Raw genomic sequence first — 16,078 nt, 5'->3', positions numbered from 1 at the left:
GGGGACCTTGGCATGGGCGCAGGCAGTACAGGACGAAACATAGTCCTTGACGAATGAACGGATACCCGGCCAAGTATACTCTCGACGGACCAGATCCAATGTGCGCTTCTGACCAAAGTGTCCGGAGAGTGGATGGTCGTGCTTGTATCTCAAGATCCTGAGACGAAGATCGTTCGTGTCTGGTACGTAGATACGCTTATCGAGCCTTAACAGGCCGTCCGTGTCTAGGGACCAACGAGAGTCTGCAGGGATAGGATCAGAGAGATATTCAGCAATGGAGGGGTCGGATGGCAGGGCGGTGAGAATGTCCTTGTGGATAGCTTCGACGTCAACCATAGAGCTGGCCCGGAGGACCGGGGTGGCTAAACAGGTGGCTCATAGGGAGGCCGAGAGCTGTTCTGTGGTAAAGACAGGGCGAAAATTCTGCGGATTGACGTGGGCATAGTCCCTATCCCCTTCTTTGGGGTAGACGTCCCAGCGTCTAGTCAACGCATCAGGCTTTGTGCCAAGTCTTCCCGGACGGAAACGGACAACCATGTTAAACTGTGAGAGAAACTCTGACCAGCGTGCCTGTCTGCGGGTCAAGAGTTTGGTCGTGGTGAAATACTCCAAGTTCTTGTGATCCGTGATGACGTCAATAGGAGTGCCAGAGCCTTCAAGATAGTGTCGCCAAGAGCGGAAAGCTTCAAAGATAGCTAGGAGCTCCTTATCATGGGTATCGTAGTTGAGTTCGGGCGCTGTCAGCATTCTCGAGCGAAAAGCAACCGGGCGAATCTCATCATCCTCACAACGGATGGAGAGAATACCTGAGATTGCATAGTCGGACGCATCAGTTTCAACTATTAGCGGACGATCGGGTACCCAGTGAGTAAGGATGGGGGCGGATGTGAAAGCTTCTTTGAGACGAAGGAAGGTGGAACGACACTCGTCAGAGAAGGACCAAGCCACATTTTTACGGGTGAGTCTGGTCAGCGGAAGAACTATACTGGAATAATCATGGATGAAACGGCAATAGAAGTTTGCAAATCCCAAGAAGGACTGGATGTCCTTGACCTTACGGGGCTCGGGCCAATCCTGAATTGATTGAATCTTTTCGGGCGACATGGACAAACCAGTCGGCGAAAGGATGTAGCCCAAATACTCCGTAGTGTCAGTTGAGAATTCGCACTTCTGCGGATTGGCAAATAACCCATGCTTGTGTAGCCTACTCAGGACTTCCCGGACGTGATCCTCATGCTGAGTCTCATCTTCCGAATAGACCAGGATGTCGTCCAAGTAGACTACCATGCGAGTGTCGAGAAGATCAGCAAAGATGGTATTAACGAAGTGCTGAAAGGCTGTGGGTGCGTTGGTCAAACCGAATGGCATGACGAGCCACTCATAGGATCCGTAGCACGTGCGGAAGGAAGTCTTCCACTCATCGCCCGCTGCTATCCGCACCAAATGGTACGCATGGCGGAGGTCGAGCGTGGTGTAGATCTTCACATGGCTAGGAACGTCTAGGAGATCAGAGATATGCGGCAGCGGATACCTATCTTTCTTTGTGATCTTGTTGAGGCCCCTGAAGTCCACACAAAGACGTAGAGAACCATCTTTTTTGCGGATGAAGAGCACTGGCACAGTGTGGGTTGAAGACGAAGGACGGATGAAACCGGACGCCAAGTGCTCGTCAAGGGATGTACGGAGAGCCTCAAGCTCAGACTGGGAAAGGGAATATAGGGTGCCAAGGGGAGGATGGGAGCCTTCCTCCAACTCGATCTTCAGGTCATATTCACGGTGTGGTGCGAGAGTATTGGCTTTGCTCTTACTGAAGACATCCACAACCTCGTGATAAGCCTTAGGAACAGTTGAGAGGTCGATGGGGTCAGAAGAGGTGGATGTCGAGCGCAACTCTGCTAAAGTGGACAGATTTTCCAGGCAGAAAGTGACGGACCCATCGAGTCAGGCAGTCCAGGCGAACACAGCCGGACTGACAATCTCAATGGTGATTGCCTGATGGACGGATGCACACTGTGGGTCGGAGGTCGGATTCCCTTGCATTGGGACTGGGTCCACAACTACGGGAGGAGAGCTCAGGGTGGTCGGACTGGATTGCACAGACGTCCGGAAAGTTATACTGCTCGAGACCCAGTCAATCAACGGATTGTGTCAGGTGAGCCAGTCATGTCCTAGGACGATAGCGCAAGAGCCATCCAACGATGTGACATAACATGTCATCGGAGTAACCTCACCAGTGGTGAATCGGATGGGCAGATTGACGGCTTGGGTGATCATGGAGTTCATGGAGCCGTCAAATAGTTGGAGTTGCAGAGGCGCGACGGGGTATGTGGAGATGTGATGTTTATTGACGAAGGATGTATCTACAAATGTGTCAGAAGATCCTGAGTCAATAAGAGCGGAAAAGTTTCCAGACGGAAGAGAAGAAGGAAAAGACATATTTTTACGGGGTTCAGACCCCCCGGAAGAAGAAGACAGAGCAGAGCCGGGAGCATTCTCCCTTGAAGCGGAAAATAGGTCAGAGCCGGGAGCACACTCCCTTGAAGTTGGAAATCGACCATCAGCAGAACAAGGAGAAAAAGAGATCGGAACAGAAAGAGAATGGAGAGCGGATAGTCCAGACGCGTTCAAGCGCAGGACTCTAGACATATGAGGAGGGTCAGCGTGACCAACCGGTCGTATGGGGCCCGGAGGGTCACTATCTAGTGTTTTTCCTCGTCTGAATCCACCACAGAATCCGTGACATCCTCAGCCTGGGCTGCTCTAGCTTTGGCTGCACGAGAGGAGGACTTAGGACACTCTTTGGCCACATGCCCAGAGCGCCCACAGAAGAGGCAGAGGTTGTTCTCGAAGTGACGCTGGCGTTCTTCTTTGGTGAGCTTGCCACTCTTGTCAAGCTTCGAGGACAGGTCAGAGTCGGGTTGCTTTCCCTTAGACTTTTTAGGGTCCTTGGTAGAGCGGTCAGTGGAGGTGGAGGGGTCGGATGTGGTGTCAGGAGGGGTTGGAGGACTTAGAGTACTTCGGGTTCTTGCCCAATTTCGCGTTCTGCTTGGAGGAGTCGGGTGAGGTAGCTCGATCTCTCGGTCGGTGCGACAACTTGCCCTTGCGCTCCCAATATCGTCCATCGATATCTTGGGCAAGAGAGCGCATGTCATGCAACGAGCGTGGCTTACCGTAACGAGTGATCTCATCCTTGATCCTATCCGGCAACCCATTATAGAAATGGTGCCTCAAGGCAACCTCACCGTATCCGGGTAACCGTGAAGCATTGCGATTAAACTCGACGATGTACTTGGCGATCCTGTGATTATCCGACATAGTCAGAGTACTCAGACGATGCTCAGCATCACCAAAGGGGTCGTGCGGGCCGAAGTTCTCTTCAAGTTCTCGGACGAAGAGTTCATAGTCGTCCATCCAATGTGGACGGCGATGTGGGTTACCGTGAAGAAGTTCAGGCTCAAACCAACTCAGAGCGATCCCCTTGAGGAAGGATGTAGCGTAGATGACTTTCGTAGCTCGTTAACAAATGCTTGGGGGCGGTTCTGGAAGTTGAGTTCGCACTGAACAAGGAAAGTGCGGAGTTTCTGAGGGTCAGTACCGTCAAACTGGTCAGGCTCACGAAGCTTCGTCCTACGGCTGGGGTCTGGAGGTTGACGAGCGGCAGTGGTTGAGCGGGCCAGGGCAGCAATAGCGTCCGTCAACTGGGCCAACACACAGCTACCCAGGTCATCTGGCAGCTGATCCTCAGGCGGATCGTCACCACCGTCATCACCACCACCACCATCACCGTCACCACCACCGTTACCACGGTTGGGTGGGGCATCTGGTGGGTCTAGGGGATTAGCGGGATCAGGATGTGGAGTAGGGTTACGAGAAGCTTCGGGGTCATAGTCATCAGCTTGGCTGTCCGGGTCGACATCTCTCTCGACAGCAGCCGCCTCGTCATGGTCTTGGAATATGGAACGATGGAATCGACAGGAGGGTGCAGGAGTGGAGGAGGAAGTAGGGTCATCACGGTCAGCCGTAAAGCTTTGGAATGGCGGACATTCAGAAGGGTCTAGGTCATGTCTGCGCAAAAGTTCTTCAAGCGTCCCGAGACCTGGAAGCCTAGAAGAACCAGGTTCGGTGCGTGTCTGTGAATGGGTTTGATAAGCTCTAGACATAGTTCAGTGAAACAATGATAGCAAGGAAAGAACGTAAGAGCGATTTGAGTTCGTATATACTGTCAGGAACGTGCCAGACGCATATCCGGGTGACCTGTGAGGTGCACGAAGTCGTCCGGGCTCGTAAGGTCGGAGGGGCGGGACTTTAGCTTCAGCGACTTGGGTGGAGCGCTGCACTTCGTTCTTATGTTGGTGTCCCAATTTCAGACAGAAGCCTTATGATGAGGATAAGAGTTTAGAGGGGGAATCCAAGTCGATATACGAACTAAGGTACATCCGGTGTAACCTACACGCCTTATAAACACAAGTAACTAAATGAGAGCGGCCCGGAAGGAGTGGCGGATCAAGCGCGATATTAATGAATGAAGAAAGGAACAAATAATCAATATCGACAAACTTGGTCAACAAAAGGCAAGCAAGGAACAATAGGAAGAACAATAGTCTGCAAGCAGACAAAAGAGAAAAGGCCATCCGGCCGTCTAGCAAGCCATCCGGCTGGGGGCGGACAACAATGAAGCAGGCAACCTAGGTTGGTAGTACGCGCGCGAGGGAGGAAGTGCGGATGAGGGTGACGGGTGGACGGATGGGTGGACGGATGATGATGATAGCAGGAGGGATGGGCCAAGTGGCACTGGGACGCATAGAGGGAAGTGTCAGATATGTCGGGTCGTGACACTGACACGCACCCAGTAGGCTGAGAGTGGGTTGTGGAAGGTCTGTGATGGAACACTCACCAGGCCTTTGGGGTTTTGTCATAGACTGCAAGAAGATTGATGTGGACATGAGGGAATCCAGAGATTACAATCAGGTTTACAGGTGGTGGAACAGTGGTGTGGCAATTACAATCACGAAGTGATGGTTTGGAGGTTATTCATTGGATAAGGAAAAACATTATATCTAATATAAAAGTTGCAATGGTCAGGGGAAGTCCCTTGAAATTCAACAATTCCCCCAGCCAGCACCAAAACCCAGTGGGAAAGCTTGGCATGGGGTTTGGGTAGGGAAGTAAAGGAAAACAATAAGGAGCATACCTGGTTCCACCTGCTTGCAACCATGGACCATAAGATTCTAGTCTATTCTTATAACAGGTGAGATCAATGTAATGTGGAGTTCTAGGGGTATTGGGCCCTGCACTTACTCCACATAAGTTTTTAAAACCTTCAGGGACCAGCCCTGAGATGGTTGTTCTTTCTGGATCCTTGTCATCATCTGACAACAGCTGTTGCTTTGAATCTCCCATAATGGGAGATTGCGGTTTCTTTATAAACTGCTCATTTTTCTTTATTGTGGGTTGTGTTGTAAAACACACCTCATACATTTAAAAAAGTGTGAGGTCTCAGTGGGGTTGCTCAGCACACAAGGCCATAAGTGATACAATGGTGTGTATATTACGGTGTGTGTAAGCGGTTAACTGGAAGTTACCGCTTACCCACGTGACTATATGTACATCATAATTACATATGGCTCAGGGTTTGGGGCTATTGCCCTGACACCCATCTCCTCTCAACCTGGGTTCACCCTCCTGAGGGAGGGCCCTTATGCAGCCCGGACAGGGTCACCTGCCCACAGGGTGGCAGGATAGTTGGTGCCCCACTGTGAGGTCTCAGGGTAGCTCAGCACACAGAGCTGTAAGTGATACAAGTGTGTGTATTTTACAGTAGTGTGTAAGCAGTTACCTGGAGGTTCCCACTTACCCATGTGACTATATGTATCCAATTACATGTGGCTCGGGGTTCGGGGCTATTGCCCTGACACCCACCCCTTGGTGTGCTAGTCCCCACTCAGGGTCGCACCTCATGAGGCCCGGAACTGTATCCCCTCCCCTAACCTGGGAGGCCCCTATCATAATGGCTTTGGCAGTAAGGTCTCCCGGTTCAGTGCTTCTTTGAGCTTGCATTTGAGTAATTTGATCTCCCATTTCTGGAGATCAACTTCTCTCTCTGAGTCTCTCAGAGAGGCATAGATGCCTTTGGCATCTCTGCATGCTCTATTATATTCACACCTCCAATGGGTGCAATTGTCACAAGCATTGTCAGACCATGCCCAATTGGATGGTCTGGACAAGGAACCACTGTCGCTTCCTTGTCTCCCTCCCACAAGGGACTTCATTTCTTTCAACTCCTGATAGAGTTGACCCATTTGGGCAGCTACCACTGATGTTAAGGCTGATTCCCAGCCTATGTTTGGCTGGGGGGTTACTGGAGCTGGGCCAAATTGGCTGATCTAGGGGGTGAACTGGCCAGGGAAATGCTCTGGAGGGTATGCCTGGGGTGGCAGCAGCAATTGCTGCCCCTGGAACAGCACTTGTTGTGCCATTGGTGCAGTTTGCACCATGTAGGGTTGTAAGTCCTTTTGAAGAGGCTGGGGGTATGTGATGCCCATTTGCATCATGGGGATTTGTTGATCAGCACTTATTTGTGCCGCATGTGATGTGAAATCCATGGCACTTTGCTGTGCCTCGTGTTGTGGTTGGTTCAAGGAACTTTGTTCCTCAGGTTGTCATATCTCGATGCCCGGTGGTTTGTTCAGATCATGTCAAGGGTTGTATCCTCCAGAGAACAACATTTTGTCATTTATCTCTGGTGGTAGTAAGAGAGGCTGATACCCTTACAGGTGTGAGATTTGCTGTAGGGGTGTATATGGAAGCTACAGATGAGCCTGGGGTTCATGTGGTCTAGACAACAATGTTGTCTAGCCCATGTGATGCCTTAGATGGGATTGTGTGTGGCTGTCTGGGTGAGTTTCTCACCTGGCATTGGGACTATGGGAAATTACCCCTCAGCTTCGCCTGTTCCATCTCTGTTCCTGGGGTGTAGTAGTGCTGAGAGTTCCTTATCTTCCTTGGTGGGAATATTCTTCAGTTCCCTCACATTTTGTAATGTGAGGTATTTGTCCAGGTAGATGAGATCGTTGCAGTTATCTAGAGGTTCCCCTGTGGTGTCCCCTAGCTCCCATTTAACCTTACCCAGAGCTCATTGTGAACCCACACATGGTTAAGATTTCACAAACAACTGCTTTGCAATTGGGGTCTTCTCTGAAGTTGTAGAAGATGTTACTTCCTGATTTGGGAAGATTTCTTGGTTGTTTGGCTTGTGAGGCACAAGCCAGGATACATGGAATCTTCGGTGGATTCTGTCAGAGACCAGATCGAGATGAAGGAATGTCTCTGTGGTGGAGGGCTTTGGCCTCAGTGACTTATGCCAGGAGCGCTGTGCCAAGTTACACGTTGTTGTGGGGACAACTCCGTGTACCGCAAAAAGTCGGATTCTGCGGAATTTGGCCACCAACATATACCACATACCCTCTGACGCTCCCGATGTTCATTCTATCACTATCCAACACTCCACAAACTCATTCCTTATTTTTCCCTATTTTCCCCATCATTCCCGACAACCCCAAGCAAAATTCCCACGCCCAACCACGCCGCCAATTTCACCCCCTCTCCAGATCTCCATACCTACACATACAACCCAGCCGTTTTTCCACCCGATAGTGATGCTTTACCTTCCTTCTTCACCCCCGGAGCATTTCCCAGAATGGCAATCCCATGCCTGGATGGTTCAGCACGGAGTAGAGTCTCATGTGGTCTTGACAGCACCTGTCAATGGCCACATCTCAACAATTACTGCACCAAATGGGACGAATATGGGGCTCATTGGAAAGCTGGAGACGAGGAGGTTGCTGACGGGAGGATAGGCGGGCGCTGTGGCGAAGCGTTGCGGAGTTAACTTTTACATTTCCCATTTCGGACCCGTTATGATATATTCCCCATTCATTCATATTTCTTTTATTGTTTCTTTGTTCCCAATTGGATATTCATCATTTACGGTTGCCTAACGGCCTGTTTACATTCCCCCAGTCCATTCATTTCATTTCAAACATATAAAAACTAGATAACAACTTGTACATAACAAGTTAGTATTGAATAGACCCGTGAAGGGACAAGCAAAAGTTGCATCCAAGTGGCAAAGACGCCATCCACGACTCTAACGCCCCCATTGAGCTAGTTGATAACGTCTAAGACCCCTCTCATCATACTACTCAGCCTTGACGTCCAAGAGAGACGTAGGTGAGTGTTTGTTTGAGGTTTTTGCAGACTCAGTAGCACCCACGGACCAAAACCCGGCCCAACGAACCACACCCGCGCACACTACCACCCTCCCCCTTCTCTCTGTCTCGAGTCTAGGCGATAGACCCATTACAACGTCCATGCCCTAACTTACTTACTGGCAGTGAGAACTGAAGGGGGTCAACTCTAGTCGATTTTATTACTGAGGTGTAACCTATTTACAAGTCAAGTATATATAGTTACAGTGGGGGCGGGCCCATAAACAACAGGGCTGAGTGGAGCGGAGCTAACAGGGTTAAACATTAGCCGATTGAATATTACCGACAAGTTGGGTTACGGGTTAGCAGAATGGTAGGCGATAACCCAGAAACAGAAAGGAGGGATAGGCCCGAAGGTGGGCTTGCAGGGCAAGCAAATGTATTGCCCAGTGGAGGCGGGGGTGCGCTAGCGGACGTTGGAGCTGTCCAGAAGCCTTTGGGGCTCCGTACTTAGGGAGGTGTAGGTAATATATTGAAAAGAGGGGGCGGTGACCATCGAGGGAAGCGGAGGTGATTGCGGAATATGGGAGCTTTGAGGTTAGTGAGGAAGGAGCGGAGGTAGTCCAGAGGGATCGGAGGTAGTGGAAGTCGATGGCCGTGGATGGATATGACACTGTCCAGGTTGCATAAGGGCCCGCCTCCAGAAGGGCAAACCCATGTCAAGGGGAAGAGGGAGAGTGGTGGGCAACCAACAGCAGACCCCAAAACAGGGACCACTGCCAGAGGCAGCGGGCTGCTGAGTACCTCAGCACCCTATGGGCAAGTCACCCTGCAGGGAAGTGTCCACATGCTATATGAGTCCGCCAAACTCAACAAGCAGCAAAGTCAAAGCTCCTATCAACGTAACAATTGACCCCAACTTCCCCATGAGGAAAATAGTGGGGTCAGAAGTGGCGCACAATGCCCATACACTTGGTGGACAAGCGTGAGCAGGAAGCAAAAGCTTCCAAATACTGGGAAAGAGATGCAAGTCTCCATGCTGGACAAACAGGCCAGCGACCACCCTTCCCCACAGGAAGAACAGTAAACTTACTGTACTCTACACCTGAGCCAAGTGGCTTATCACGATTTCACCACCCATGTCAAGCACCCCACTCCCAAAACACATCTACCACTGCTACAGACACCCCTTCCATGTTTCCCATATTCTTTCCGATTTTTTCAAACCATTCCTGACCACGCACAACCATCAGTTTCCAAATTGGGCAACTGTCACCTGCATAGTCCACCGCTTCCTCTGTATCTCCATCAATTCTCCACCGATCCGGACGAATTTGGTATCGTTGGAAAGCCCTTGTCAACACAAGTCGAACTATGTTACGAGTGACGCATTTGGTTTAGCAGTTGAGGCGATGGCCATGATTCTTTATTTCCTTAACAACATCAATATTTCTTTGATATTGCTTTTTTCTTAAGTGTTCCTTGTGGATCTGTTTCCGTCCTAAGCCCGTCGGATTATTCGGATTCTCACGTATTTCTTTCATATTTATAGTTACCCTCTTTCCTGTATTTACAAAAAAGGACTCCCCCAACAGAGAGAGGTGCTCCCCAACAAGAACATGAAGTTTTAGCAAGAAGTTTACCAGCACCCAGAGCGGCGAATACGAAGCCAAAGAGGCTCAAGAGATAGTTCAGGGACAGAGTTCCCATCAGTTTGATTATCAGTGAGATTTACGAGTTTATCATTTTTATCATATAGCACCGGACCATTTCTCCTCCCCCCTCCTCATCATCCGAGCCTCCCCTGAGCGGTCCCAACTCTGTGGCCCCCTCTCTTTCTCGTTAGGGTGGTAGATCCCTTGCCCCCTTACAACGTCATCACATTCGATGCAGCAATTGGATGTCCAGATGAACAACCTGGAGGAAAACCCTCCTCCAGGGCAATAACTCTACCCTTGAGGAAAGGGAAAGTGACACAGTAATACACCATTGAGGCACCTGTGAAAACACCTTCCCCAACTTGAGGCCTCGCACACAATATTGTGGAACTGCAAGTAACAATTGTGGAAATCTCTACTCCGTCCAACCCACACCCACCACCACTCATGTGTAAACACCACTTACACATGAATCCTCATGGAACAAGTGAGGAGGAATACCAAAGACATATAATCTTTGGGTCAAAATTTATTTTTCGAAAAACTTCTTCTCTTTACCAATGTATTGCTGTTCACTTCAAAGTGACAGCCCCACACCCATTCATTGCCTCAATTTCTCTCACCGACATGTACAAATCATCCACTTTAAAGTGGTGATAACAAAACACTCATTGACAATTTAAAATTCAATGTAAACTTTCTTTCTTCCTCATTAACTATGTATGCATTGCAAATGCAATGCAAGGGGGGAGAATGTCAGGGCAATAGCCCTGAACCCCAAGCCATATGTAATCACAATGTCCATATAGTCACGTGGGTAAGCAGGAACTTCCATTAACCACTTACACACACCGTAATATTCACACCATTGTATCACTTACAGCTCTGTGTGCTGAGCAAGCCCACTGAGACCTCACAGATTGTCACCATTCTCTCAAGTGCCATTGTTTGCCCAACACCACTGTGTATTAGTTAGGGTTGGATGTTTCTTCGCCAAGATACACATTGTGATGTCCTTTGCCTCTGTACTGTCTAGGTTTAGGGGGTTCTAAAAGGTCTACTAGGGCTAAAATACATAAGAGAACCATCCATTCAGCTGTGGAATTAAAAGTGCAAGGGAATATTTGGAACTGGTTACAGTGTTGATTTTAATGTGGCCATCCGGAATAGGAAAAGAGGGGAATGTGGTTGGATTATTTGAAGGAAGGAGTAGGGCATTCAGCAAGAACATCACTAGCATAAACCACCTTACTTCTAACATCACACACTGTCATATCCATCCACAGCCATCAACTTCCACTACCTCCAATCCTTCCAGGCTACCTCTGCTCCTTCTTCACTAACCTTGGAGCCCCTGTATTCCGCAATCACCTCCACTTCCCTCGATGGTCACCACCCCCTCTTTTCAATATATTACCTACATCTCCCTAAGTACGGAGCCCCAAAGGCTTCCAGACAGCCCCGACATCCACTAGTGCACTCCCACCTCCACTGGGCAATTCACTTGCTTGCCCTGCAAGCCCTCCTTCGGGCCTATCCCTCCTTTCCATTTCTGGGTTATTGCCTGCCATTCCGCTAACCCTGTAACCTGACTTGTCAGTAATATTCAATCAGCTAATGTTAGCTCCGCTCTGCTCAGCCCCGCCATTCACAGGCCCGCCCTTGCTGTAACTATATATACTTAACTTGTACATAGGTTTGTCATATCCATCCATGGCCATCAACTTCCACTACCTCCAATCTCTCCAAACTACCTCCACTCCTTCACTAACCTTGGAGCTCCCATATTCCGCAATCACCTCCGCTTCCCTCAATGGTCACCACCCCCTCTTTTCAATATATTACCTACGCCTCCCTAAGTACAGAGCCCCGAAGGCTTCCGGACAGCTCCGACGTCCGCTAGTGCACTCCTGCCTCTGCTGGGCAATTCACTTGCTTGCCCTGCAAGCCCTCCTTTGGGCCTATCCCTCCTTTCCGTTTCTGGGTTATTGCCTACCATTCCGCTAACCCTGTAACCCAACTTGTCAGTAATATTCAATCGGCTAATGTTTAACTCCGTTAGCTCCACTCCACTCGGCCCCACCATTTACAGGCCTGCCCTTGCTGTAACTATATATACTCAACTTGTACATAGGTTACAACTCAGTAATAAAATCGACTAGAGTTGACCCCCTTTTGGTTCTCGTTGCCAGTAAGTAAATTAGGGCACAGACATGTAACTTGGCACAGTGCTCCTGGCATAAGTCGCTGAGGCCGAAGCCCTCCGCCATGGAGACATTCCTTCATCTCGATCTGGTCTCTGACAAGGTTACACTTCAGTGATAAAATCGACTAGAGTTGATCCCTCCTTAGATCTCATTGCCAGTAAGTAAATTAGGGCATGGACATGTAACTTGGCACAGCGCTCCTGGCTTTAGTTGCTGAGGCCGAAGCCCTCCGCCATGGAGATAAATCCTTTGTCTCGATCTGGTCTCTAACACACACCCTTAAAACCCATCTTCAGTCAATTCATTTCCATGCCCCAGTGCATCATCTGTCCCCCTCTTCATCTGTTGGGCCCAAAGCTCAATTGGAATCATTCAGACTGTAGAGGGCACTCTCACCTGCAGCATCAGAATCAAGTGTCACCAAAGGGTGGAGTCTCTGAAAGGTGGTTAAGAGGACATGTAGATTTGCACAGATAAGTTTACTGTGGGTGACTCCTCCTGGCAGCTGTCCAATCTGCATCCATATCTTCATCTTGCCACTCAAATGTGATGTTCAACACTAACACTCTTGACAGAGAACTCCCTTTCAGAATCAGAATCAAGGCATATCATGGATGGAGCTCTCTTCCTCAGCTCTTCCTCTTCCTCTTCAGGGCTGTGTTTGGAGGTCAGCAGGCTTCGATATGTATGGGAGCCAACCATACCTTGATGATTGATCACTATTGGTATCATTAAGTACAGCCAACTGCATGTGAAAGCTGGGAAGCATGCCTAAAACTTACCTAGGTGACCTGTAATCACTATCATCTCCACCCCCACCCCAACACTCATCACTAACCTCTCTCCCATGCAGTGACAAAGGGGCATTTCCCTTAGGGTGATGAACCAGCACTGTTCCCATCTGGCTTCCTCTGCTTGAGAGATTGGGGATGTGGTAAAGAGTTGGGTTGAACCGAATTGGCATGCTTCCTGTTCAGGATTATTGCCTTGGCAGTAATCTCAGGAGCCTTCCCCTTTCCCTTTCTGTCCAGATTTTCCAGCCTATCAACTCTAGGGTTGAACTTGTCAAAGCGCTTCTTGAAATGGTTCTTCCATGAAGTGACAGGATGTTTACTGGTCCAATGGAATTCTGCCTTCTATGTGCAGTTCAGCCCAATTGTGGGTTGGGGTGAGATTCAGAGTAAGAGTAAGTAAGCAGCAACACACACATCCTCACACATCTGCTTAAACACTGTCCAAGCTGTCCTGCTGCTCTGTGCATTACCAGGGATATGTTTGGGGACGTTAATCGCTAGCCATGCAAGCTTCTGCTCAACCTGTTCATCATAAAATGGTGTAAGCATGCTATAAGTGTTGAGTTTGCGAGATTGCTTGCAACAGTCAGTTGTTGCCTCACACTCCCAGTCTGCTGTATGAAGCTGTATTTATTATATACAACATGGTAACTACATGTGATGAATGTGGCTTGGGACTGCATGGAAAAATGAAGGGTTCGGGAAGAAGTGTCATGTCGGGTACAAACCCAACACAATAAATAATGAATGAATAGGGAGGGCTGCTGTAGGCGGGAATCTCCACTACCATACAAACAAGCCCAGAAATCGCTATCCTGACACCCTGACAAACACCCTATACCTGAGGCACCTCATACATGGTCCCAGATACCCTTCCTACCATTTCCCTATTTTTCCCAACTTTTCCAATGCATTTCCAGCCCTACAATCAAGATTCCCATGCCTGTCGATGTAGTGGCCACCCAATTGAGTAACATCTGAAAAGTGTAATATCTCCCATGGGTTTTCATGGGTTTCCATGGGTTTCCATGGGCTTTCATGGGCTTTCATGGGCTTCCATGGATTCTCATGGGGGGCCATGAACACCCATGAACACCCATGGAAGCCCATGAAAGCCCATGGATACCCATGAATACCCATGGGAGTATTATTAGAAGGGTTCATGGATGTTTATGGAGGTCCACAGAAGTCCATGACAGTGCATGAACAACCACATACTTGTCAGGACTCAGCCCTTGTTCAGGGGCAGCCTGACCTCAGAGTTGGGTGTGTGCAGTGTTCTGGGCAGTGGGGCACTAGATCCTGCCTGTAGTTCCTCAAACTCACTGAGGGGGCTTAGTGGGGAGTGAGTTGAGAAGAAGGGCGAGTTCCCTATCCCTGCTAAGCTACTATAAAAGGAAGTGGACTGTGCCAGTTTATAGTGTGACTGCAGGCAAAAGCCAGGTGGATTCCCACAGCTTGGAAAAGGTGTCTCATGGGCTAGGTGACTTTGTTGCCTTGTCATATCCATACATACCCAATCCCAAACTGACTCCCGGACCCTCATCCTCGTCACCTCCAGAGTCCTACCCTACCTCCATCTGTTCCAATATTCACTCCTCTCACCACCCCCCTCCTATTACTCCTCCTCACTCCTCATGTCACCTCCACCCTTCTGTCCCTCCCCTACCCTACTTCCGTCTGCTCTGATACTTGCCTTTGGACCTGACACCATTCCTCCTCCACTCCTCTCTCCACTCCTCTCATCACTCTCCTCCCTCCTCCCCTCTTCTGCCAAACCTCCAGCAAGTTACAACCTTCCACTGCTGTCCCATACCCTGTACTCAGACACCACTCATACCTTCGCTCCGAGATTCTGTCATAGTTCCGACCTCGGACTTTGACTCCACTTTGGCTTTAGTCCATTGCATTGGTGACCTCATACTACATAAACACCATTGCCAACATTCCTCGGACTTTCAACCCTGCCTCCGCAACCTCCGCAACCTCCATAAGCTCTGCAACCTCCAAGTTCCATGGACCTACTCGGCACTTTCACCAATTGTAATGTATCTTTTGTGCTTTCCCCTCATCCTTATTTGGACTGCTGCTTCTCTCCATTTTAACCAGTTAGTCATCATCCCCACTTCACCTCATCCTCCTGCCCCTCTGGGCTTCACCCTCCCTATCTCCTTTCAAATGTACCACAGGTTCTAACCTATGACCTTCAGTGCCACTCCGCTTCCATCATCCCTTTGTCCCTGATCGGATGCCTTTGTTCCAATTCGGACCCCCCTTGACTTCCTTGTGCTTTCATCTCTCTATTATATACAGGCACTTTGTCATATCCGTGCATACCCGATGTTATAAAAATGGGGCCTAATTGGCCCATTTCATAGCATCCAGGTGCAGGAGGGGGCTGTGACATTGAGAAGGTGTTACAATTAATGTAACAGATGTTGTAACAGTGGGGTTTACAATAACATGGACATCAGGTGTTTTGGGTGATAATTGTTGGTTAGGTTGTTATTATTTACATGTCACGTGATATTATACTGCATAGAGCCCATAAGAGGCTAAAAATGGGAAAATCCCATTTCCATAACACCCGACCCCAACCCGACTTCCGGACCTCCACCCTCTTCACCTCCGGAGTCTGCCTGTTCCGATACTCACCTTCGGTCCTGGCGACACACCTCCTTCTACCCCCCACGCCACCTCTACTCCTCCTTCCCTCTCCTCCCCTATCTCCGTCCGCTCCGATACTCACCTCGGACCGAACACCGCCCCTCTCGCCACCCTCCTACTACTCCTCCTCCTCCTACTCCGCTCCTCCTTCACAACACCTCCACCCTCCCGTCACCCTCCTACGCTTCCCCCATCCGCTCCGATACTCACCTTCGGACCTGACAACTCTCCTTTCCGCCACTCCTTCTCCCTTACCTTTCTCCTCTCTCCTCCCTCTGGTACTCTTCTGCTGACCTCCTGCCAAGTTACAACCTTCCACCGCTGTCCCATACTTTGTACTCAGGCACCACTCGTACCTTTGCTCCAAGCCTCCGTCATAGTCCCTACCTCGGACTTTGACTCCACCTCGGTCTTAGTCCATTGCATTGGTGACCTCATACTACGTAAACACCATTTCCAATATTCCTCGGACTTTCAACCCTGCCTCCATAACCTCCGTAACCTCCGCAACCTCTGAGCTTCGCAGATCGCCTTCAGCACTTTCA

At 49.5% G+C, this 16,078-nt stretch overlaps 1 protein-coding gene across 1 annotated transcript; it reads right to left on the bottom strand.

The window, feature by feature from the left end:
- Positions 1-12,944: 12,944 nt before the first annotated feature.
- Positions 12,945-13,415, bottom strand: EI90DRAFT_3131434 (uncharacterized protein; the record flags this gene model as incomplete). Its single annotated transcript, XM_039064389.1, has 2 exons — positions 12,945-13,208; positions 13,281-13,415. 2 exons carry the CDS (start codon positions 13,413-13,415, stop codon positions 12,945-12,947), a joined length of 399 nt encoding a protein of 132 aa, XP_038910724.1.
- Positions 13,416-16,078: the final 2,663 nt, after the last annotated feature.

The sequence above is a fragment of the Cantharellus anzutake genome (genome assembly GCF_015039405.1).
Source record: "Cantharellus anzutake strain C23 chromosome Unknown EI90scaffold_76, whole genome shotgun sequence".
NCBI classification, from domain to species: domain Eukaryota; kingdom Fungi; phylum Basidiomycota; class Agaricomycetes; order Cantharellales; family Hydnaceae; genus Cantharellus; species Cantharellus anzutake.
This window is presented reverse-complemented; position numbering and strand designations above follow the sequence as displayed.